This window comes from Eubalaena glacialis, chromosome 13 (assembly GCF_028564815.1).
Source record: "Eubalaena glacialis isolate mEubGla1 chromosome 13, mEubGla1.1.hap2.+ XY, whole genome shotgun sequence".
NCBI lineage: Eukaryota > Metazoa > Chordata > Mammalia > Artiodactyla > Balaenidae > Eubalaena > Eubalaena glacialis.
In genome coordinates this window covers 28869803-28894759 of record NC_083728.1, presented here as the reverse complement: position 1 = coordinate 28894759, position 24957 = coordinate 28869803, and the positions used below count along the sequence as shown (strand labels likewise).

Genomic DNA, 24957 nt, shown 5'->3' with positions numbered 1-24957 from the left:
CCCCTGCCCTTTAAGCTCTCTAGAAGTTGCACACACTGCTTTACCTTATAACACGCTAGATTTTGGTCACATGATCACATCTAGTTGCATGGGAAATGTAGTCATTTGGGTGGCCATGTGCTCAATTGCTATACCAATGAGACAGTCTGAGCTGCTCACGCATATGGTTTGACTATCTCTCTCTTCCTTTCCCCACCCTCCACCCTGGTCTGGCTGGCAGTGGGCACTGGTCTGGGGGGCAACTGCACAGGCTGTGTCATCTGCTCAGAGGAGAATGGCTGCTCCACCTGCCAGCAGAGGCTCTTCCTGTTCATCCGCCGGGAAGGTATCCGCCAGTACGGCAAGTGTGTGCATGACTGTCCCCCCGGCTACTTCGGCGTCCGCGGCCAGGAGGTCAACAGGTGCAAAAGTATGTGGCCCCTCCCTTGTCCTGTGCTAGCACTGTGCTCCTGAGCATCTCTGGCCCACATCCTACCTCTGCCCAACGCAGCCCCAGGGGAAGTAGTATATGCCTGAGCCCAGACTCTGAAATACTTGCTTGCTTTCAGGCTGGCTGTGAAGCCCCAAGCAAGTCAGTGCCCTCTCTGGGCTCAACACTAAGGGGACAGGGGACCTTCACTTCTACCCTAGTTTGGCTGTGTGGCCTTTGGCATGCTACTCACTCTCTCTGGGCCTAGCTCAATGGGAAAAGGAGCCCTAACTCCTACTCTAATTTTCACTGTGACCTGGACAAATCATGACCATCTCTGATCTTTGATGGAAATGGAGTAGGGAGTCCTCGCTCCCAGTCCAGATTTACTGTGTGACTTTAGGCAAGTTACTTGCCCTCTCTGAGCCTCAGCTAAAATGAGAAAGGGAATCAAAATAACCATGTTACCTTGGACATGTCACCTGCCCCCACTGAGCCTCAGTTCAAATGAGAACAAGAGTTCTTGAATGCAGCCCAGTTTGACCCTGGGCAAGTCTGGGCTTCAAAGGACACACTGACTCCAGACCCCAGTGCTACAGAGCTTGGGCTACTCAGAGGCTCTCCCCAGTCCCAGGCAGTCCCAGAGGATCCCCTGCCTGGGCAGCCACCCTCACCAAGGGTGGCCCTGGCTGTATTACAGAATGTGGGGCCACATGTGAGAGCTGCTTCAGCCAGGACTTCTGCATCCAGTGCAAGAGGCGGTTTTACCTGTACAAAGGAAAGTGTCTGCCCACCTGCCCGCCGGGCACCGCGGCCCAGCAGAGCACACGGGAGTGCCAGGGTGAGTGGGGGCATCCCCACCCTGCCCTGTCCCCTCCCTCCCTGGAGCAGGGGCTGGTGAGGGGTGTCAGGAGACCTGGAAGAAATCATAGGAGAATGTCACGTGGTGATGGGAAGCCCAACATCATGTCAGGTACACATATGAACCCTTCAATACACTAGACCCATCATAAGCTATTATGATTACTATTACTACCAACATCTACATCAATATTATTGCCAAGAGAGGCCACAGAGCACAGAAGAAGAGCATTGATTTTGGAATAAGGCCTGGGTTCAAATGCTAGCTCTAAAATTCACCATTAGTGACCTTGAGCAAGTCAGTTAAGCTCTCTGTCCCTCAGTTTCTCCAAATGTTAAAAAAATTACAATAGAACATAGAACCTACTTCATGGGGGAGGGTTGTTGTAAGGGGTAAATTAATACAATTTAAAGCACTTAATACAGTAACTAACACAGCAAATGCTCAATACATGTCATTATTATTACACATCATAGCTGTCATTACTGTTCTGTTTTCCCACCACTCCTTTTCAGACTCCTGTGTGAGCCCCTCTTCTGTGATCTGTCCTTACACAAGGCTATTCTCCAGTGTTCTCACCTAAATCACATATCTCTGCCTATACATTCTCTCTGGGCACATGTTCACGGTCATTCCAAAAGCTGATGGCTCCTAACTCACTGTCCTCAGCTGCATTTCTCCATGGGCAGCAGACTCACATCCTCACCTGCTCTATGGATGCCTCCTTCCCTCCCTCCCCATCCCCAGCCTGGTGCTTCCTCTGGGCTTCCTCCATCAATAACCAGCTCCGGGCATCACTGTGGGCTCTTCTCTCTCATCCTACATCCAATCCAATCTCGTTCTTTCACTCAGGAAATATTTACTAGAGCATCTTCTACGCTCCAGGCACTTTCAAAGTTGCTGGGGACATATCAGTGAACAAAACAGACAAACTTCTGCCCTTATAGATGTGACATTTTAGTGGGGAGACAGAAGACACACAAAAATAAATACAGATGTTAGGAGGTAAAAAGAACTCTGGGGAAAACGAAGCAGAATAAAGCTCCCAAACCTGCCCCACCCCTCCTTCCCCCTTTTCCCCACCCCATCCCCACACATCCCTTTCTCCCCACCCTCTGCCCATTGCTGGGATCTTGGCCACAGCCTCTTGCCTACCTGCCTGCCTCTGGTCTCACTGCCTCTAGCGCAGCTGGCTCATTCCAGAAGCAAGAGTGATTATTTCAAAATGACAATCTGATCAGGCTTCTCTTCTGCTCAAGGCCCTTCAGTGGCTCCCATTGTCCTCAGGTAGAGCCCCCAGGCTATGGGCAGTCTGGTCCCCATCTGCCACCTCTCCACCCCTATCATTTTTTTCCTTCTCCATTTGAGTCCGTGCTCCAACTTCCCCATGGAGGGCAGAGTCATACTGGGGATTTTGCTAGGGTTATTCCTTTCACCTGGAGCACTTCTCCCTCCTGCCCCTCCCTGAGCCTGGCTGACCTCCCCACCCCTACTTCAAGACTCAGATCAGGAGTCTCCTCCTCCAGGAAGCCTTCCAGGTCACCCAGGCTGGGACCCTCTGGTCTCCCACAGCTGCCTGTTTTTCCCCATCACTGTAAGAGCACCCTGCCTTCCAGCCTGACCGCTCTAGACAGCGAACTCTGGGAGGCAGACCCAAGACCAGCAGACAGACTGGCAGGGTCTGTCTTGTCCCTACTGTACCTCGGCACCCAGCACGGCATGTGGCACACAGTAGGTGCTCAGTCTTTGCTTCCCAAATGAATGCATCTGTGAAGGACCATCATTCTAAGGTCTGGAGAGCTGGTTTCTGGGCCCAACTGGATCTTAAACACTTGCAGTTCTGTTTTGTGAGCTCCTTCTCTGTTCCCTTAGCAAGCCCCTCACCTGCTCTAGACCTCAGTGTCCTAATCTGCAAAATGGGGTATTAATAGCTGCCCTATTCTCTGCCTACCTTTCAGGGACTCTTAAAAGAATCAAATGTGAAAGAATACTATATATGTTCATATATTTTGAAAATTTCTCCCTACTAAGACCTTTTATGTCCATGACTTCATTTTTCCTCACAACAGCACAGTGTAGCTCCCACCTCGTACAGCTGACCAAAGGCACACGATCAAGTTCAAAATCCAGGTGCTGGCCCCGAGGGTCTCCCAGCTGACCTTGTAGCCTCATCTCCTGCCCCTCCCCTCCTGAACCGTCACTCCACCCCCACTGTAGCTTCCTCGTCCCTCACACAAGGTGGCCAGGCCCCCGGGCTGTGCACAGCTGCCCCGCATGCACTTCCTTCCATCACCACCTGATGAAGAAGTCCTCTCTCCCTTTAGCTCCTTTGTCACCTCCTCAGGGAAGCCTTCCCCTTTAAAGCCACACAACCGGTCCCTCAGGCTTCTGGCCCGCAGCAGCCTGTGCTTGCTCTAGTACAGCTCTCATCCCAGGCTCTTACAAATAGCTGCTTAAACGTCCCCCTCTGCTCCCTGTAATAGCCTGTGACTCCTTTGCATGAGGAGATGGTGTCTTCAGGGAACTGAACCGCTCAGACCCTGCCCTTGATCTGAGGAACACTCACTGCCGGCTGACCCCATCTGTCTGTCTGTCTCTCCACCTCACAGAGGAGTGTGAGCTGGGCCCCTGGGGCAGCTGGAGCCCCTGCACACACAACGGGAAGACCTGCGGCTCAGCCTGGGGCCTGGAGACCCGCGTGCGGGAGGCCAGCCGGGCCGGGCGGGAGGAGGCAGCCACCTGCCAGGTGCTGTCTGAGTCAAGGCAATGTCCCATTCGGAGGCCCTGCCCAGGAGGTGAGCACCAGGCCGGGCACGGGGGGCAGCAGCAGGCAGGGCCCAGGGTGGCTCTGAGTGGCCTTGGGACACAGCGCCCACAAAGAGTCCCTGTAAGGCTGCCTGAAAGCCCCCCACTAGCCACACCTTTCTGTGCCTTGAGCATTGCCCCCTCTGGTGTCCTACTGGGGTCAGTCCCAGACCCCTTGGGAAGATCAAGCTTGCCCTTTCCAGCAGGAGTTTGCAACCCTTTCAGACTGACACCTCCTGTCAAAGGACTTGGGACGCCCTCTTTACACTCTGAAACAAAGTCATGGATGATGTGACCCACTTGCACTGGTCTTTTTTTTAAAAATCAGTATGGTGCCTAACTATAAAAGAGAAATAAAAGAAATTTCATTATGGCAGCGCTTGGGCCCAACACACCAGAGAGTACTGACCAAAGTCAAATCACAGTGAAAGTGGTAGCCATCCACAGTCAGGGCCTCATGAACGGCTGTGTTGCCATTAGAGACGCAAATTCCCAAATGGCGACCAGCTCTTAGTAAAGTCCAACAAAACTGTCTGACTTCTCGATTGACACCACGCTGGCAGCCCTAGAATATTCAGTAATGGGACAAGTGTTCGCAAACACTTGGCATTCACACACGAGACAGAGTTCAACTCTGAGCTCCCTACGTGAGGCTGGAGCAGCCACTAGAGAACTGGCTGGGATGGGGCCTTCTTCCTGGGAGACTGTCCCACGCAGCACCCCCCATCCCCTTCCACTGAATGCCCCAGGGACCCCCTTCGTTGTAACAACCGAGATCACCGCAGAGTTCCAGAATACCCCAGGGGCTATGAAGAACCACTGATTTAAATAGAAGAGAGGCCGCAGAGTGTGTGGGTAAGATGTAAACAGTGAGTAGTAATAATGTGGCATTAGCTAATGTTAACTGTGCACCTACTATGCACAGGGCACTGTGATAATTCTCTACATTCATTAAGTCATTTAATCTGCACAATGACACTATGAGGTGGGTATTGTTATTATTCTAGTTTTACCAATGAGGAGATTAAGGCCCAGAGAGGTTGAGCCACTTGCTCAAGGGTCACACAGCTAGGGAAGGGTGGACCTGAAATTCAAACCTAGGTCTGTGTGCAAAGAAGAATCTACAGCCACGGTAAGGGTGAGGGCCCTGGAGCCAGGTCACCTGGGGCTCACTGGGTCGGGGTGGAGTCAGGACTTAAACCCAGGGGCACCCCTGGTTTCAGAAGGGCTTGTGGTGTCTGGGTTGGGAGTGCAGATAACAGAGATGGAGGCCCCTCAGGGCCATAGTGGGCAGTTGGGGACAGAGGATGAGTTTGAGATGGGACCAGAGAAACTAAGAGACCCCAGACCTGAGGAAGCACCCACACAGACGGACAGGTCTCTGTAGCACGATGGCCACATCTCTCATGGCATCTGAGAGCTAGTGGCTGATTGACTGTGGAGGGATTGAGAGAGGAAAGCTGTTCCCCCAGATAATAACAATAAGAATAATAACAACAATAGCAACAGCAGCAAACATTCATAAAGCGCTGATCACATGCTGGGCACTGTGCTAAGTGCTTTGTAAATATGATGCCTTTAATCCTCACAACAGCCCTGCTGTGGGCACCCTGTGGCATCTGCTCAAATGTCCCTCCTCAGAGAGCCTTCCGTGAGCTTCCCCCAACCAAGAGTCACTTTCCATCATATCACGTCACAGCTCTTAAATCTTCCTGAAATGATCATGCACATTCTTTACTTGTTTAATGTCTGTCTTCCTCGATAGAGTGGGACCTCCAGTGAAAGCAAGTTCTTTGCTTTATTTCCAGCTCCCTCTTTAGCACCTAGAACAGGGCCTGGCACATAGTAGGTGCTCAGTCAACACTTGTGGATGGCAGGGTGGGTGGGTAGGCAGGCCTAGGGAAGGGGTGGGGACCCAAAGCCTCTCACCCCATTTCCCACCTTCACAGCTGGCAAGGGCCCCTCAGGCAGCCCCCCACCCCATCCCCCAGATGCTTTCCTCCCCTGAGGGCTGACAGAGTCAGCGGGAGCTTAGAGGGGCGCCTGGCTTCAGCGCCCCCGAAGGGCCCAGGAGTGGGTGTAGGGGGCCCCAGAGCGGGCAGCCAGGTCTCAGGGGATGACCCTGAGTCTACCCTGAGAAGGGAGGAGCCCTGACTCCAGAGGAGGCAGGCACACAGCTGATACTCAGGTAATAAAATTGCCCTCCCCTTGCCACTCCCAGCTCTCTAACTGCCTCACCCTGTGACCTTGGGAAGTGGTTCCCTGAGCCTCGGTTTCTTCATGTTCAAGGGGGCACATGGCTCCTGTGGGAGAAGAGTATGGGGCCAACGATGGGGGAAAATGGCCTGGATGTGGAGACACTTTTAAAACAGAAATTTAGGGCTGGCCCTGCTCCCAACCATGCCTCAGTCTTCTCACCTGTTGATAATAATAATGACAAAAAACAATGGGGAGAGCATTCCAGGCGGAGGGCAAAGCCAGTGCAAAGGTGTGGAGGTGGCATGAACCTGCCAGTGGCCAGGACGGTGTGAGCAAGGGGGCTGGGGCGGGTGGGGGGAGGCCACAGAGACAACGTGGTCTTTTCTTCCAAGTGAGTGAGGAGTCACTTGAAAGTGATGCCCGGAACTGCAGCCCAGGCTGTGCCACTGAGTTAAGCGAGGCCCCTCCTGGGCCTCAGTCACCTCACCTGAGAAATGGGACTTGATAAGATGTTTGTGTTAGAAACTCACCCCAGCTCCACGGGGGATGGGGCGTGGGGCGCAATGGGGTCAGGATCCCGAGGCAGGTCTGGGGTTTGCATCCACTCCCCACGGTGGGAAATGGGTGAGGTACAGACCCCGGTGACGGCGTCAGATGGGGCAGTGGGCCTGCGCCTGCTTGCCAGCTGTTGTGAGGGTGACGGACGTACTCAGCGGGAGCGTCAGCTAAGTGCTGACGTTACTGTTGCCGTTTGGAGGGCAGAGCTGGGCCCAAGCTGAGTGAGAAGGTTGGTGCCGGGACCCAGGTGAGAGGTGTTGAGTCTCCAGCGAAGAGCCCTGTAAACCGCGCAGTGAGTGCACGTGGGAGTGTCATGGGCGCCCCCTCGAGGCCACCCTAAGTCCCAACTGGGGTCCCAACAGTGGACCTCCAGGCCTGTTGGGGCAGATGCCCGGCATGGGCGGTGCTCAGCAGGTCAGCGCCCTCCCCGCCCCCCGCCGAGGGACTGAGGGGAGTGTCCGGTTTGGGGTAAGTGATGCTGCCGTCCCAACTCCGAAAAGGAGGGATTGTCGGGTCAGCACCCCCATGTCATTCCGAGCCTGCTGCGGGGAGTGGGGGGCACCCTCCTCTGTCAGGATGGCCTCAGCAACAATGCCCCGCGCTCTCGTTGCAGAGAGTAACCCCAGCCAGAAGAAGAGCGGGAAAGATCGGCGCCTGCGCAAGGACCGGAAGCTGGACGGCAGAGGGGAAGAGAGGCCCCGCCCAGCGCCCGCCTAGGCACGCCGCCCGCAGCCAGACCGCCAGCAGCCTCGAGCTTTCTCTCGCGCCCCTCGCTTTCTTGCTGCTGCTTCTTCTCTTCCTTCTCTCTTCTCTTTCTTTCTCACCCACCTCTCCTCTCTTTTTTTCTCTTTTATTTCCTGCATTTCTTCCACTTCTGTTTTCCCCTTCTCCCTCCCCTCCTTTCTCTTCTTTATCTCTTTCCTTTTATCTTTTTCTTTCCTCCTGTTTTTCTTCTGTTCTTCACTGCGTCCCTCCCCCCGACACACGCGCACTAAGACAGAGACCAGCTCCTGTGCACTCCACCCCTCACCCCCCTCGCTCTCTGTCTCCTCCTTAAAGAAAGCAAACATCTTTTTTCCCGGACCCTCCCTGACCCCTTCGCAGAGAAGGTGTTTCTAAGAGCAGGGCCCGGGGCACAGCCCAGGCAGGCTTACTGAGTCCTGAGAGACCCGCTTCTGCTCCAGAGGAGACCCCAGAACCCGGAGCTGTGGGTGCCTCCAGCTCTGGCCAATCCCTGGAGGCATTTCCACAGCCCTCAGCCACCAGCTCCCCTGGGAACTGCCTGGAAGAGTCTCAGGGCTTCCTGATGCCCCAGCTGGCCACGGAGGAGCCACGACGGAGCCTCTGGCTGGTCAACCAGCCCCGTGCCCACCTGTGGCACAGAGTCACCCTCCTGGGAGCTGCCTGCTGCCCTCATCAGTGCTCCCTCAGCACCCTCCCTCTCGCGGTTCCCTGGCCCCTGCTTCCTGAGCCCACGGTACACCCATGTCCTGCATCAGGTGGGGCTGTCATCCCTGGAGGAACCACCAGCCCATCCTAGAAGAGGCCATGCAGGCTGAAAGGAACGTTGAGATCATCCAAGCCACTCTGTTCGCCCCTGGCTCCTCCTGCCCGTTGTACCGCTGGGGAAACTGAGGCCTGAGAAGGGACTTGCGCAAGGTCACACAGGGAACCCAGGGGCTGTGCCTTCCACCTGTTGGTTGCCGCGCTCAGCACACCCACAGCTGAGAGGAAACTTTGGGAGCCCTTGGGGAGGTGAGGAAGGAAGTTGTCGGATCAGGAGCAGGGGAAGATTCCCCCACTCACCCACAGCACCCCAAGACCCCAGCCTGTGACCCCCGCACACCAGCCGGAAGAGCAGGAGGAGGCGTCTCCTCACTGCCTGTCGTCCCGCCATCAAGTGCCTCCTTCTTCCTTTGCTCCCCTGACTCCCAGGAAGCGGTGCTCCCAATTCACATTGGCATTTCCAGCAGCCAGGAGCAGGGAGAGCGTGAGACCCCAGGGGCCCGGGAATTGGGGCTGTCAGCTGGCTGGAGGAGAGGCTAAAGGTGATGAAGTAGCACATCCCCACCCGAGACAGCGCCCACCCTCAGGCCTCCCTCCGCCTGGTGCATGGGGATCCCCTAGCACTGCCTCCAACAGATTCTGCGGAACCTGCCCCTTCCCAGGCCTCAATCCCCCTCTCACCTCCCTGAGGTCAGCAAGAGCCCCTTGCCTGGCCAGGTCACCAGCTTCTCTTCTGCAAAAGTTTGTGCGTCTGAAATGCTCTGTTGTTGTTGTTTCAATACCCCACTATTTTTTTTTTTTTAATAAAGGGAAAAGAAAGAAATTCGCAAATGCTTCTTGGGCATCAAGCAGGTGTTACGAAATCATGATGCTGATGAGTTTGGAGTAGCGGAATCTAAATGATATGGGGTGGTTTTCTCTGGAATGCCCGGGGCCAAGAGGGCCAGGGTGTGCCAGGGACTGGGTGGGGGGCATGGAGGGAGAGGAGAATTGGGCCCTCAGCCCCTCCAGGCCTCCTGTAAGAAGGGGGCTCGGCCAGAGGCAGAAGAGAGCAACCCTGTGCTCCCCCCACTCCTGTGCCTTTCAGCCCCAAGATTACAGGAGAGACCCCAGGAACCTATCTGTGTGCTATATGACATGTCTGAGGGGTCAGGGACACCTAGGAGGTGTGACAATTCCACGGAGCCATCTAAACTTCCTGGGCTGCTGGTGAGAGGGGCCTCAGCACTGGGAGGCACAGGTCCAAGTCCCAGCCTGTCATCGGCAATCTGTGGGGTCAAGGCCAAATCATTTCCTCTTTCTGGGCCTCGGTGCCCCCGTTTGATGGATGAAGAGGAGGCATAACTGGATTAAATCCATTGCCCAACCTGGGTGGCCCAACAGCATCCTCTGGGTGCTTCCTAAAAATTCAGATTTCAGGGCCCCACCCAGACTTACTAATTGTGAACAAATTTAGGAACAGACAGTGAGAGCAAACGTTTATTCCAAGACAAGATCAGGGGAGAGGGCAGCTCTTAGACGACTTCCAGTCCCAGATCACTGGGTCTAAATTTGAGGGGGCTGCGCTTTGGATTCTGACCTCAAGGCTCAATAATCTGATTCTACAAAGTTTATATTCTACGTGGAGTTTTCTGATAAGATTCAAATTCTAGGATGCTGAATGTTCCAAATTCCACAATTCTAAGACAGAAAGATAGGAATGGAAAGTTCCAGTCCTGCAATCCCCTGGCCATGTTCTTTCCCTCAGGGGGCCTGGACCTCTGCCCCAATTGGGGGCTGTGGACAAGATTTTTTCTGAATGTTTTCAAATTAGGAGATGAAGTTTCTTCAGGGCCTAAGCCCCTCCTATAACCTTTGGATCTCAGATGTTTCCCTGACCCCCAGCTCCTAATCCTTACCAATCCCAGCCTCTCCCACATTCTCCTGGGGATTTAGGCCCCTTACTGGGAAGGAGACCCTCCCAGGTAACCACCTCTTAGAGGCCAAACTCAGAGAGAAGCTCAGAAACTGATGGGGACACCCAGCAAGAGAGGACTGTCAGGCAGAGTATGGGGGAGGTTCCGGCTTCTGGCCCCTCCGGATGCTACCCCAGTGGGAGAGAATTAACAGCTTAGCCCAGGTTTAGGAGCTCCTGCCTGACCCCTCCAGCGGCCCACTCCAGCTAGGCCCGCTAAGGCCCTCTTGCCCCGGCTCTGCATCCGCCTGGGTTCACTCCGCACCTGCCTGACGGGGCACCACGATGCCCGTCCTACCCACGTCCTGTCACTAGAGGGCGTCACCCAACCAGGAACAGGCTCATAACCGAACAACACCGCTTGCGATGGTGGCTTCGGATGACTGGCGTTCGCAGCAGCGCGGAGAGGGTCGGACCTCAGAGGTCCAAGGCCCAGGCCGTTTCTTGCACAGAGGGGAAACCGACTCAGCGGAGAACCCCCGCCCAACATCCCATAGCCAGTCTCCATGATGGCGGCAATTATGGTCCTCCTGCCAAGGCACACAGCGCCCCCGCCCCCCACTCGTGGAGCTTCATATATCTCCATTTCCACGTATATGAAAACCATCCTATGTGGTCCTTCTGGCTCAGGAAATGTGCATTCTTATAATAACAAAACCAATAGTAATAATGATAATGATGACTAATAATACCAGACACTGCTAAGTGCTTTAGGGGCAGTATCTCATTTTCCTCGCTTTTCTCTCCTCATTATACTAACTCCCATTTTTCTGACTGCTTCCTATGCACATACATTTTCACATCCTTTATTTCCTGCCACCTTCACAGCATCCCTGAAAGCCAACTTACAGAAGAGGAAATTGAGGCTCAAGTTAAAGTCATTCAAAAGTCATTGATCTCATCTCTTCATCCACTCAATAAATATGTATAAAGTGCCTGGGACTGTGCTGGGTGCTGGTGATAAGGACCCAGACCTTGTTCCTGGAACTGTCACTCTGTGGACAAGTCCATACAATGGTGTGATAAGGCCCCGCACAGGGGATGGGGTCTAGGAGGAGGGACAGCAAATCTGCCTACAGCCTATGGGGATCAGGGAGCTCCACCCCCAGCACCAGAGAGCCAAGCTGGGAACTGAAGAATGAGGGAGTGTGAATGAGATGGGTGAGGAGGGTCCCAGCTTGAGGAAACAGCAGGTGCAGAGGGGCCTAGACTTTCTAAGCCTCTTAGGCTGTCAGACCCTGGAACAGGGGGACACAGCCTTGGGGTCTGCTGGCTCCCTACCCTGCCGTCCATGACTCCCAGCCTCACGTGTAGAAGTGCTTTTCCATTCAACCTACCACCCACAAGGCAGAATAGATCATCCAGCCAGACCTGCCGGTAAAGAAGCCATCTCCAGAGTGGGTCTGCCAGCCCTGGCCTTTCCAGCCCCAGCTGTAGAATCCTCCTAGCCAAGGCCCCAGCAGAGATAAGCCGGGCCCCGCTCTGCCCTGTCTGGACTCTGATCCTCAGAACTCATGAGCACAATAAAATGGTTGTTGCTTTCTGCCTCTAAAGTTGGGAGGTTTTGTAGCAATAGACAACAGGAGCAAGGGTTGACAGTGGCACATTTCTCCTAGGGTGGAGGGGCAGATGGCAAGGCCACAAATCCCATCTCCATCTCTGACCTTCAGGCAAGTTATGAGCCTTCAGGCAAGACCCTGTACTCTCTGTGCCTCAGTTTCCTCATCTGTAAAAGGGGAAAATAAGAGTATCCCTCCTGTTGTCACTGTGAGGTCTAAATAAGTTAATATATGAGCAAGGGTTTATATACACAGTAAGTACTCAATGAATTTTTTGTTATGACATATATTTTGTTTATTCACTCAACTAACATTTTTATGCACCAAGTCTGAGCCAGGAACTGTGCCAGGCACTTAACATTAAAAACTTAAATTCATCCTAGGTTCCTAGAGCCCTCTGAAGTAGATTTTATTATTATTCCTATTTTTTACAGACAAGGAATCTGAGGTTCAGAAAGTAAGTAGTGGAATGGGAACTCAAACTTTTGCCCTCCACCAGGCGGCCACTTCATTCATGCACAGACACCCATGGAGGCGTGTCCCACTCATCATTGCTCCCTTACGGCAAAAACATTCATCCAGAATAGGAATTCCAAATGGCTCTTACCTACACACTGGAAAAGATGGTCCACCTCACTCAAATTAAATGACAATAAAATTACACAGAGCTACTATTTTTCACCTATCTGATTGGTCAAGAGCCAGAATTTCAAACCACAGGGCCTCAGCCAGGCTGTGGGCGAGCATCTGGGGATCTCTCCTACCTTCCTCAGGGGAGGACATGGCCCAGCCTCTACAGAAGAGAGTTGACGACCTCTATCAAAATTACAATGCGCATGTCCCCGACCCAGCAATCCACTTCTAGTGATTTATTCTCTAATTAGCCTCGTTCACATGCAAAGTGACAAGTGTACATGGTACATGGCTGTTCCCTGCAGCCTGTGTGTGATCACAAAAATCTGAAAACATCCTGAACATCTCTAGGAGATCTGTTTACCATATAATCGCAGAGCTTGTGATGGAATGCCACGCAGCCGAGAAGCCTGAGGAAGCGGGTGGTGTGCTGGCCTGGAGCAATCCCAAGATACATTGTTACCCAGGAAAGGCCAGTTGCACAACAGTGTGCAGTGTGCACCAGGGCTGGGGTTGAAGGGCATGGAAAGGAGACTTGCTTTTCTCTTTTGTTCCTTTTGACTTTTAAGATATGGGAATATATTACCAAGTCCAAAAATTAAAAATGAAATACTTTGGAGACATTTTGCAAACTGGTCATTAAGTACTCCTAATAAAAATTCAAATGGCCTTGACATAAATTCTGAAATGAAGCATTTTTCAGACAGTGTCTTGGAGACACGTCCTTGAGTTCAGAGAGTGAGGCCCCACCTTTCACCCACAAGTGTGGGTGCCCCAGCTGCCTGCCAAAAAACGAGAGCCAGCTTCCGAGGCGAACCCCTGCACACCAGCCCACAACGAGCTTCCCCTGTCTCTGAGGGTTCCATTTCCATTACTTGTGCAAACCTGGTGTGAAATTCTGCTAAGGAGTTTTTCAGATACCAAGATTCAGGAGTGAATTAAGCCTGGCTCACTGAGTTCTTTGATCCACCCCAAAGTGGGGATGATTGAACATACCAGCAAGTTACACAGACCTGGGTGCGGACCCCAGCTCTGTGCCCGGCAGGCTGCAGGACCCTGGGCATGTCACTTTGCCCCCTGAGTCTCCCTTTCCACAGCTGCAAATGAAGCCAAAAGCAGTAACACCCATTGCCAGGGTGGTAGAGGATAAAATGATATCAGGTATGTAAAGTCCTGACACACAGAAGGGCTTAGTGATGGTAGCTTTTGATAATATAACTCCATACAATCTTTCATTCGCTCATCAATATCCCAGACTCCAAATAGTATCTCTCCTTCAGCATACATGCTCCTCCTCCAGGAAGCCTCCCTTGATCCATCCTTCCACAACTGGAAGTCCCCTGCCTCTTGTGACGCCCTCCTCTTTCCCTCTTCCCACACCCTTTGTCTGATACCCTGGGAGTGGCCAGAGTCCTATAACTGTTTTGGCCACGAGAGGGCAGCACTGCCCAGGAAGACAGAGGAGCAAGGCCCCGACTTCTAGGGCTAGTGGCTGGAAAGCTCATACCTTTGAAGCTTGACTATGTGCCAGCACCGCGCTGAGTACCCTGCCCTCTTTATCTCATCGCAGGAAGGTGTTGCTATGGCCATCCTTCCATCATGCCCATTTTATCTTCTTTTTCATTTTTTTTTACAGTGTGGGTGCCGAGGAAGTTGCATTAATCATTCTCGATTCCTGCAAACCCCTCTCTTTCTTTTTAATTTCCCTCTTGATGCTGCTGCCCTTCCTCTTCCCCTCCCACACAGGCACCCACTCTCATGAGTCCAGTCTGTGTCCTTGAATACTCATGAATCCTTGTGAACCACATGGGGATGTTTTGTGGTTTGTGTGGTTTTTCATTTACAGAAATGGCCTCGTGCTACAGATTTCTATCTTCTTTTTTCCCCCTCATCCACCTGGTGTTTCTTAACTGCACCCCTGCACCTCACTTACCCTGGCATCAGACGTAGGTTATCGTTGACTGCCCCCTTCTTCACGTCTCAGCACAGGAGAGAGACCCATCGCCTCTTAGTGTCCCCTCCTAGGCCTGCGGGAGAATCTCTCTGGGCTTTATACACAGGAGAAGGGTGGCTGGGTCTCTCCTGCTTACTGTCCCTAGGTACTGCACCAGTCCAAATGCCAGCAGAACATGAAACTCCCATCTCCCACACCCTCACTAACTTGGGAGTTCCTGACTTCCTAATTTTTGCCAGTCGGGTAGGTATAGGCAGAGGGGATGTGCCTCTTACCATTTAACCTGCATTTCTGTGATTACTACTGAGGTTTACGAGCATTTATTCACACACTTGTTTGCTACATTCTCCCCCATTTTACAGGTCATACAATTGAGGCTCAGGCGCCCAGGAAGTAGAAGGTGGAGCCCTGCCTTGGACCACCTCTCTAACAATGGCAACAATGCATTCATTGCCCACTCAGTCAATGAATGTTTGCTGGTTCCTTGATGATCTTGGGGGACTGTGGTCAGGGGCGATGGCTGTGTTAACTCAACAACAGGCAAGAGGATTGAGGAGCCTATGAAAAGGGGGTTCGGGGAGGGTGGGCCTCACTGCTGGATGAGTGGGGCGGGTGGAGGGCCACCGGAGGGATCTGGGGACGGCCAACATGTCCATTGACGTTGACAAGAACAGAGGAGGAAGCAAGAGACCAGGAGCCAACCAGGAACAAGGATCCGGAGGGCCCCTTGCGCTATGTCAGGGCTGGTACAAACAAGCTCACGGTGGCCACAAGGCCCAACCTAATCAGCCCCCATGCCCCCTCTGACCTTGTCTCCTGCCCTCTTGTCCTTGCCCACTTAAACCACACTGGCTTCCTTTGTTCCTTAAACACACCAATCTCATTCTGGCCTCAGGGACTTTGCACTTGCTAACCTCTCTGCCTGGAATGCTCTCCCTCTAGATCTCCACATGGCTGGCTCCTTCTCTTCCTCTGAGTCTCTCAGTTCAAATGGCACCTCTTCAAAGAGGCCTTCCCTGATAATCTTATCTAAATACCATGCCCCCCCCCAACAAGTCATTCTCTACTTAGTACCTTTGAAATTTTTCTTCATAGCCTTTATCGTGATTTAAAGGATCTTGTTTATCTAATTCTTGACCTCTTTACATCTTCCCCCTCACCTGGATTCTGACCCAGTTTCAAAAGGCTGCCACCAGACTTCCCACTTCTCCCCCTCCTCCAGACCCCCAAATGCCCCTCTTCCTCCTCTTCCCCCCATCACTGTTGCAGACCTAACTGTACATCAGTCACTTTACACATATTCTCTTGAATCATCTTGCCCACTTTCGGAGGCTGGGTAACGGCCCCATTCTCCAAATGAGGAACCTGACCACAAGGGAGAGCGAGCAGCCGGTGGCTGCAGAACTTTCGAACCAGTCCCTGAAAGGCCCCACCCCGATCTTACCCCTCACCTCCTTCACACAGCTGTGCTCTCTGCCTGCAGCCCCCTTCCCGCTCCTCTTCGCCTAGCTAAAGCCATCATCCTAGAGGTTTCAGCTCTGACTCTGCCTCCTCCTGGAAGCCTTCCTGACAGCCCCCCAGGCAGGCCAGGTGCCTCTCCCATCAGCTCTGCTCCGACTTCCCTGTGAGGTTCCTTGCTCTATGTGTCTGTCTCGCCCCTAGACTGGGAGCCCCATGAGGGTAAGGCCTGGGTCTGACTCAGCTCTGAGTCAGCAGCCACTGCCTGTGCCATCCATGGGTTGCAGCAGATCAGCGTCCAGCCATGGCCCTAAAGCCCCAGAACACAGCCTCGTCTGGTCAATGAACCACCACTTCCCACCCCCTACTGCCCTTCAGAGCCCTGCCCTCACTCACAGTAGGAGGGTAAACAAATCAGTACGACCTCTATCTCTGTGGGGCATTTGGAAGTACTTATTAAGTTTACAAACATATGTATGGTCTCCTTAAATATTTTTCAATACTAAAATATTCAATATTGAATTTATTACTGTTTTGTTGGAATATAATTTATTCCAGTAATAAAATTCATCCCTTTGAGATGTAAAGTTTATTGCGTTTTAACAACAGATAGTCATGTAACCACCACAACAATCAGGATGTAGAACTGTTTCATCACCCCAGAAAGTTCTTTCCTGCCCCTTTTCAGTTGATCTCCTCCCCCCTCCCCCACCCACCCCGGGCAGACACTAATTGGATTGTTCTCTGTCCATTTGGTTTGCCTTTTCCAGGTCATGGAAGTGAAATCACGAAGTATATAGCTTTTTAAGTCTGGTTTCTTTCACCCCACATCTTGCCTTTGAGACTCATCTGTATTTTTGCTTGTATCAACAGTTCATTCCTTTTTCGTGCCGAGTAGTATTCCATTTTTTAATCCATTCACCAGTTGGAGGACCATTGTTTCCAGTTTGGGGTGATTATAAGAAAAGCTGCTATAACTATTTGTGTATGATTTTTTCACAATTTTAATTTCTCTTCGGTAGATATCAAGTTTGGGTAGTATTGCTGGGTCCTATGGTAATTGTAGGTTTAATTTTATAAGGAACTGCCACATTGTTTTCCCAAGTTCCAGTTGCTATGTACCCTCATCAGCCCTTGGCATTGATGGTATTTTTCATTTTAGCCATGCTAATAGATGTGTAGTGGTATCTCATTGTGGCTTTCATTTGCATTTCACCGATGACTGATGATATTGAGTGTCTTTTCATGTGCTTATTTGCCATCAATATCTATATTTTGGTGAAGTATCTTTTTAAATCTTCTGCCCATTTTTACTGGATTATTTGTTCTCGCATTATCCAGTTGTGCAAGCTCTTTATATATATATTCTGGATACAAGTCTTTTATCAGATATTACTTTTGCAAATATTTTCTCCCAATCCGTGGCTTGTACTTTCATTTTCTTAACAGTGCCATTAGAAGAGAAGTTTTTAACTTTGATTAAGTCAAACTTTTTTTTTTTTTTTCTGATTCATGCTTTTTGTGTCTTGTCTAAAAAATCCTTGTCTAACCCAAGTTCACAAAGATTTTCTCCTACTTTTTGTCTGGATATGTTATGGGTTTAAGTTTGACATTTAGATCTATGGCTCATTTCAAGTTTAATTCTTGTGTATGGTGTGAGGTATAGGTTAAAATAATTTTTTTTTACATATGGATGCAGAATGCAAATGTATAAAATGGATATTCAATGCAATTGCAACCTTGACTGAAAAAGTAAAATATTGGAAACAGCCTAAGTGCCCATCACTTGAAGACGGGTTGAGTACATGTTGACACACTCATGCAATGAAAACACTATGCAGACTCAGAGCTGGCACTAGCCACCAACACCGTACAGGTGTAGGGGCTGTGCACTGCTGGAATCCATCCCGATTTGTCAATGTCCATGCTAAATAGTTGTATGATACTTTGACTGTCACCTTGGTCAGGCGTCAAAAGGAAGGAGGTGCTCTTCATGGAGCATGTAGAAAGACCTCTAGAGGGAGTTTTAGATAACAAAAGGACAGTGCAGAATAGTGTGTGAAGTCTGCCATCACTGGGTAAAAAAAAGAACCCCGTGTATTTCCTTACAAGTACATAAAATATCTCTGGGCAGATTCACAAGAAATTGGTGACAGGGTTGCCTTGGGGAAAGAGAGTCTGGGTGTCTGGAGGACGGGGGTGGGAGAGAGACTCACTTTTCACTATGTCCCCTTCCTTTTGTACCTTCGAGATTTTGTACTATGGATATGAATTATACATTCAGAAAATAAGTATGAATAGAAAATAAAAGCCAAACTCAACGTCCCTACTTTTCCAGGGGTGCTCGGTCTGGCAGATTCTGCCCCAGGTGCACAGCCCTTCACAGTTTGGGAAACCCTCTCATGCTCCTCCTCAGGTTTCCCAGCACAGGACATCCCTGCCAGGCCAGCGTGATGGAGAATGATTGCTGAGGGAGAATGCCTGCTTCTCAGAAGGAGAAACTGAGGCTCTGAGCACGACCAACATTCCTGAGGTCACCTGGCCCAAACCAAGGTACATTGTCAGGTATCTACCAGGACCAGAGGGGCTAAGAGCCAGGGAGGAGGACTGCAGTCTTGCCCCGCAGGGACCCAGACGGAGTCACTTAAGGTACTGCTCGGAGCAGAGCCCATCTGGAAGCCATTACCACCGCCCACCCCGGGCTGCAGCAGAGTGTGGGCGGGGCCCGCACTCTGTGTGCATCTGTTCCTCATCAAGGCTCAAGCTCTGGACTGGGCTCCAGCCCTGGAAATCCCACTTTCCAGCCAGGCTAGGCCACCCTCACACCAGCCACCCTCCCCACCAGGACCTGAACAAGGGTCCTGAGAGCAGCAGGAGGTGGGTTTCCAGTTCCAGGCTGCACGTCCCATTACCTCTCAGAGCTTTGGGTTCCTGTCGCTGTAAGGATTAAATAAGCCAGTTCATACAAAGCACTCGGCCCATCAGCGCTCAATAAACAGTAACTGTTCTTGTCTCCTGATACCCCTCCACATTTCATTCCTGTACTGTAGGTGCCCCAATATCAACAGCTAATGTGCCCAGCACTGTTGTGAGCACCGTGTATGTACTAACTCTTCACAACAACCATCAGAGCTAGATGCTCCTACTAACTTGGCTTTTCTGATGACCCAGCTGAAGCTCAGAGATGTTGAATAACTTGCCCAAAGTCACACAGCCAGCAATGGGCATAGCCAGGATTTGAACCCCAGGCCACCTGGCTCCAGAATCCCCACTCCAAAGCGCTCCCTACACCACTTCTATGGACCCAAACCTCTTCTCCACTGACCTCCGATTCCTGTGGGCGCCTGTGACAGTGTCACCTGAGATGGAGATGAACACTGGTCTCAACCCATGATGGCTGACTGAGAGACGAGCATCAACAGCACAGCCGAGAGAGGATGCTGGACCTCCAGTCACCTTGAAGCTAAGGAGGAGACCAGAGAGGCAGGGAGGCTGGGGCCTTCCAGGGTGGAGGGGTGGGGGCGACAGTCACCCTCACACACAGGCTGGGCGAGTGAGTGTGCCAGTCTAGAGCAGCCTGCTGGGGAGGTGGGATTTGACGGTACCCGCCCGCACGCGTTAAGAGCACGTCAGCCTGGGGTCCAGGGATCTGCCTTAGAGAAACGGCGCCCGTGTGGATAAAGAGGCATGAACGAGGGCTGACCCTGCAGCCCTTTCACCAGTGTACGGAGCTGGGCTGCAGCCCAGAGGTCCACCAGGGGCACTGGCCCCACTGACCGCGGCCCAGCCACACTGCGGCAAACTACACCGTGATGGAAAAGCCTGACACAGGGCTCCTGCGCTGCTGGGACTCCGTCCCAACCCCGCTGTGCGCTGGTCAAAGGGGCTTCGGGGCAGCGTGCGCCGGGAACAGCGGAGGGGTGGGGTCTGTGCGCACAGAGTTGGTGGGGGCGGGAAGGGGGCCGTGAGCGGACCGACTGACAGGATTTTAACTCTGCTTTACACCCTTCTAGAACTTCCTTCACTGAATCAGTCATTGTTTTCTCGGAATAAGGGAAAGAGAGAGCAGGCGGCACTGTGCCTAATACACAGAGGGAGCTCAGCTGAAACGGGCGGAGGCGTTCTGATCCCCTGGCGGCTGCTGAGCTGCGAGAGCTGTGAAGAGGGCCGGCCCTCGGCAGCCCCTCCCTGCGCTGTGGCCCCAAGTGCCTGATTGAGAGCTGGGTCTATGGAGGTGGCGAAATGGCCAAGATGAGGGGACAGCAGGAGTCTGAGGGCTGAAGTCTTATGGAGGATTTATCGACGCTGGCAGTGGGTCAGGTAAGGTTCTAAGCATGAAATCTTGCATTGTCATCCCCATTCTGCAGATGGAGAAACTGAAGCCCGGGAGTGACCCATGGGCTGCCCACCTCACCCTCCGCTCACACCCTCCACTCACAACCCCTCCATTCACACCCTCCACTCACAACCCTCCATTCACAGCCTCCATCCCCACCCAACCTGAGCACTGAGCCAGGAGTCTGAAGCCTGGCTTGTGATCAACTCTGGCCTCTGCTCCCTTGTCGGTAAGCCCCTTCCAGTGCTGGATGAGGGCAGCCAGAAGCCGGTGGCCGCTCAGCCAAGAAGATTGGGAGCCATTAGTGTCTAGTCGCATTTTTTGGACAGAGGTGCCTTCTGCATTTTAATCAAGCGAGACATCAAGAGACCAGGCCAAGCTGCTGCTCTCCAGTGGGGCTGGGGCAAGACCCAGGGGAGAGAAGGAGCATCCCTTCAGGAAAGGGGAGGGAAGGATGGGAGGATGGGACTGCAGCCAGGGTGGGGCAGGGAAGCTCAGAGAATGTGGGGAACCTGGTCCCCTGGGCCCTGACTAAGACCTCCCGGAGGCAAAGCTGGGCTTGGGGCTCATCTTCACTTCCTCCCTGCTCCCTCCAGGCTCTCAAGAAATTGGTCTGAATAGTCCTTTAGGCCTCAGGGATGATTTCTGGTCCTGACTGCTCTTCATGGTGGAAACAATCTTGGGTCCCAGCAGAAGGGAGTTGGGCAAGGAGAGTGGCAAGGCTGGAGCAGGAAGGGAGGGACTGGGTCCCTCTCGTGGAGAGGAGGTCAAGCCCCATTCCCCACCCCAACTCCAGGCAGAGCATCAGTGAGGTAGGCGAACACTGTCCCTTGACACTGGCTGAGGTGTGGAGGTATAGGCAACAACCAGGTCAGTCTGAAAGCTGGAAGGGGCCTCAGAAAGGATCTGCATTAATATTAATAGCAACAATAACAATAGCAATAGAATGGTAAAATATAGTAATAATAGTCATTCCTAGCAGTTACTGAGCACCAGTCACTGCACATTTAATCCTCATCATAACCCTGGGGACTGGGCCGTCCTCATTGCACAGATGAGGAGACTGAGGCACAGGGGGTTAAATAGCTTGCCCAAGGACAGACTGCTAGAAAAGAGTGGAGCCAGACCAGCCCCCTCCTCAAACAGAGGAGAAAAGGGAGGCCCAGAGACAGGCAGAGACAAGCCCCAGGTCACACAACAAGTTAGAGGCAGGGCAGAGGCTATGAGGGCTTGACTCTCAGGGCTGTCTGTCTCTGTCCTCTGCTCCGTGTCAAGATCTCCAGGAGGGCAGGAGGGTGCCCCTGTCATTCCAAGGGCCTGTAGATTCAAGCCCGGGCCTCGTTTTCCCAAGGGATCCAGCCTCCACATGTGACAAGAAAGAGAGAGCAAGAGAGAGAAGTCAAGTGGAGTAGAAGAGATAAATTTGGGCTGAGATCCTGTCTTCTCTCTTCCTTTGGATATGCCCTCCCTGCAACCCCAGAGCTGACACCCAGATGAGCCCTTCCAGGGGAGTCCTCGACCCTCCCCCACCATTGCCCACCCAAACCCGTCCTTTGTCCCATCCCAGCCCCCTCCACAGCCTCATCAACCCCTCCCTCTCCTGCTCACTCCACTCCAGCTGCACTGCCTTTCTTTCTGTTCCCTGAAGGTGACAAGCTCATTCCAGCCTCAGGGCCTTTGCACTTGCACTTTGCATGTGCTGTTCCCTCTGCCGGGACACCCTTCCCAGATCTTCAGGGGGCTCACTCCTTTTGCTCTCAGCTCAACGTCAGGAAGGTTTCCACTGACATTGAAATTCAGGGCACTACCTCCTCCCCTCACCCACCCACATCTTCCTGACTTACTGTCTTCCTGTTACTCATCCTTATCTGAACTCATCATTTGTCTATTTGCCTATGTGTTTATTGCTTGTTTTCCCCATTAGGATATCGGGTCCATAGGGTCTGCGATTTCCCCCTATTTTGTTGACTGCTGTGTCCTCAGCTCCATAAATATTGCCTCTCACATAATGAATGAAGGCACAAGCTCCAAGGAAAGGCCGTGCTGTGGGAAGGAAGCTTATCTCAGAAAAATGCTGCACTCCAAAGATGCTGCCCTTTGCAAAGTGTCCTGGGATGTCCAATGAGCTTCCATTTTCTCATCTGTAAAATGGGGCAGTGCCTTCCTTGCTGGGTCATCATCATGAGGATGAAATGAGATCAGGCTTATGAAGCAATGAGTCCAGCGCCTGGCAAGCGGCAAATGCTCTTGAACACTGCCAGCAACTCTCATTATTGTGGTTATTAGTCTTTCACACCGACTCCAGGCTTGACATCATGGGCTGCTGTCCGGCGGTCAAGGGAGGAAGACCCAAGGAGAGTCTGGTCTCAGCACAAACCATGTGGTCACCGCTGGCTCCTTGGGCCTCCTTACCTGCCCCCCCAACTTCGCTGGCGCCCACATGGTGTGCCCTCCATGGCTGGCCGTCCATTCCCACCCCACAAGACTTAACAGGACCCCCGGGCAGTGGATGAGTGAGGGCAACATTAGTAAGCCCAAGAGACAGAATGCACCAAACACCATAGAGGTTTATTTCTCACTCACCCGAAGTCCACCATGGGTGCTCCCAACGAGTGAGCGGCTCTCACCAGCAATGATTCCAGGACCCAAACTCCTTCCATCTCGTGAGCCACCATTTCCACCACGAGGTCTCCAGGCCTGCGTGCATCAAGCCCATGGAAGGGGAAGGCGTGTGGTGGAGCGGAACTCAGGGACACGCCCACTGCTACCTGCAAAGGAGGCTGGGGAATATGGCCTCACCACCTGCCTGGGTTTGCTCACCGCCGGGTGGTTCCTGCCTCTGGTGGGAGAAGATTTTCTCCCTGGGATTCTAGGATTGTCGGGGAAGGCTTTGCAGAGAAAGCACCCTGGCTGTTGCTGCTGGCACAGGGCCACCGGGGCCAGCCACTGTCTCTCATGCCGTCCTCCACTGGATGGCCATTCTGTCCCCCATGCTAGAGATGCAGGTGCTTTGAGATGAGGCCCAGGGCCTGACTGGCTCAGGAGTCTTACAGGGAAAGCGGAGAGGACTGAGGAGGGAAAGGACTGTCTTCCTCTGCTTTCAGGGTAGCAAGAATTGCGATGTGATAGGATGAATTCAGGAAGGTCACAGCCTGGTCCTGTACACGCTTTACGGCTTGTTCTTTACTCCCAGGAAGATGCCCTATCTGGACAGTTCCCCTGCATTATCCTCCCTCCACCTCCCCAAAAAAACACCTGCAGGATAAATGAGCTGTTATCTCCCTCATTGTCCCAGGAAATGATGGACGGAAACTCAGACCAAGAACAAGGAGTCTGTTGTCTCCCTGGATCCTGGGGTGTAGGGAGAGCAGCCACCATTTCCCTCCTCTGCTGACAGCCCCCCGCTCGCCCACGGGGCAGCCATCCCTGCCCACTCTCAGCCTGTGTGGTGAAGGCGGCCGCCGGGGTGGTTAGCTGGCATATCCCATCCCTGCGGGCCACCACGTTTGGTCCAACGGTAGGAACAGGACCCCATTGGAGCCAATGTGATGCCTTCCCAGAGATTTTATGGGGACTTGACAGAAAGGTGCAGCAGTCAGGAATGCTTTCTGCTGCAAGTAACGGGGAATTTAATGCAGTGGCTTAAACAATAGAGGCTTATTTTTCTCTTTAGGAAGAAGTCTGAAGGTAGGAATTCAGCTGATTAACAATGTCAGAGCTAATGTCATGATGATTTTTTTGGCCTTTCCCTTGAGGTTGCAAGATGGTCCATGCTCCAAGCATCAGGCTTCTTTTCATTGACCTGAAGTAAACAGACAGCTAGACCTTTCTCCCGCAAAGATGGGTTTATTCAGAATCGGCAGAGAATTGCAATTTGGGGTCGGTAACCACGGTGAGCCACATGCAACTCCCTGCACGGCAAGGAAAGGAGAACACTTTTATAGAGAGGAGAAGGAATTGGGAGGGCTGTAGTAAACAAAATGTCCGTGGTTTTTCATTGGCTGAGTCCTTGCCGGGAGAGAAGAGGAGTCCTTCTTCTTCCTGTTGCTCTGCTACCATCACAGGCTGTGAGGGCTCCCCGTTCTGGTCTCTCGACTCCCTTTAATCGAGGTTTCTGTTAATTAATGTTTTATATGTACAACGCAAGACAAAGTGAGGAAAGGCAGCTCCAGCCACTGCTGCCCTTGTTATTAGAGTAGCAAAAACTCTCTTCCTGCCAGCTGGCTTTGGCTTATGTCATATTGACCAGCAGTATGTCATGTGTCCCCACAGCTGTAGAAGAGGCTGAACAGGTGGATATTTGGCTACACAGCCTCTATAGTGGAAGGAAGCCGATAGGAATGGGCACTTGATTAGCCAAGCCCAAGGACTGCGATTAGACATTCTTTTTCCCTCAACACTTGGTTCTTTGGGGAGGGGAGGAAGGAACGGGAGGGCTGGCAGCCATCTTGCTACTATGACATGAGAGGCCATCTGAGAATGGAGCCTATTTTGATGGTGTTGTTTGAGACCTTAGATCCAGCCATGCCTGAAGGCTGCCCCTCATGGATATATTTATTACATGAGCAAAAATTAATAATAAAAATGAAATATTATATTTATTTTTTAAATTTTATTAAAATTTAAAATATAAAAATATATCATATAAAATATTTTATAAAGTATTTTATTTATAATTTATTTTATATAAAACAGTATATATATTGTTTTTTGCCTGTCCCCTT

The 24957-nt window shown here is 52.1% G+C and overlaps 1 protein-coding gene across 1 annotated transcript in view; it reads left to right on the top strand.

The window, feature by feature from the left end:
* The window catches only part of RSPO4 (R-spondin 4), a 39552-nt gene extending 32002 nt beyond the window's left edge, over positions 1-7550 (top strand). Inside the window, exons 2-5 of the mRNA XM_061209827.1 lie at positions 221-409; positions 1110-1250; positions 3881-4066; positions 7447-7550. Of these exons, the coding sequence (XP_061065810.1) occupies positions 221-409; positions 1110-1250; positions 3881-4066; positions 7447-7550 (620 nt within the window). The remainder of the gene's footprint in view (positions 1-220; positions 410-1109; positions 1251-3880; positions 4067-7446) is intronic.
* Positions 7551-24957: the final 17407 nt, after the last annotated feature.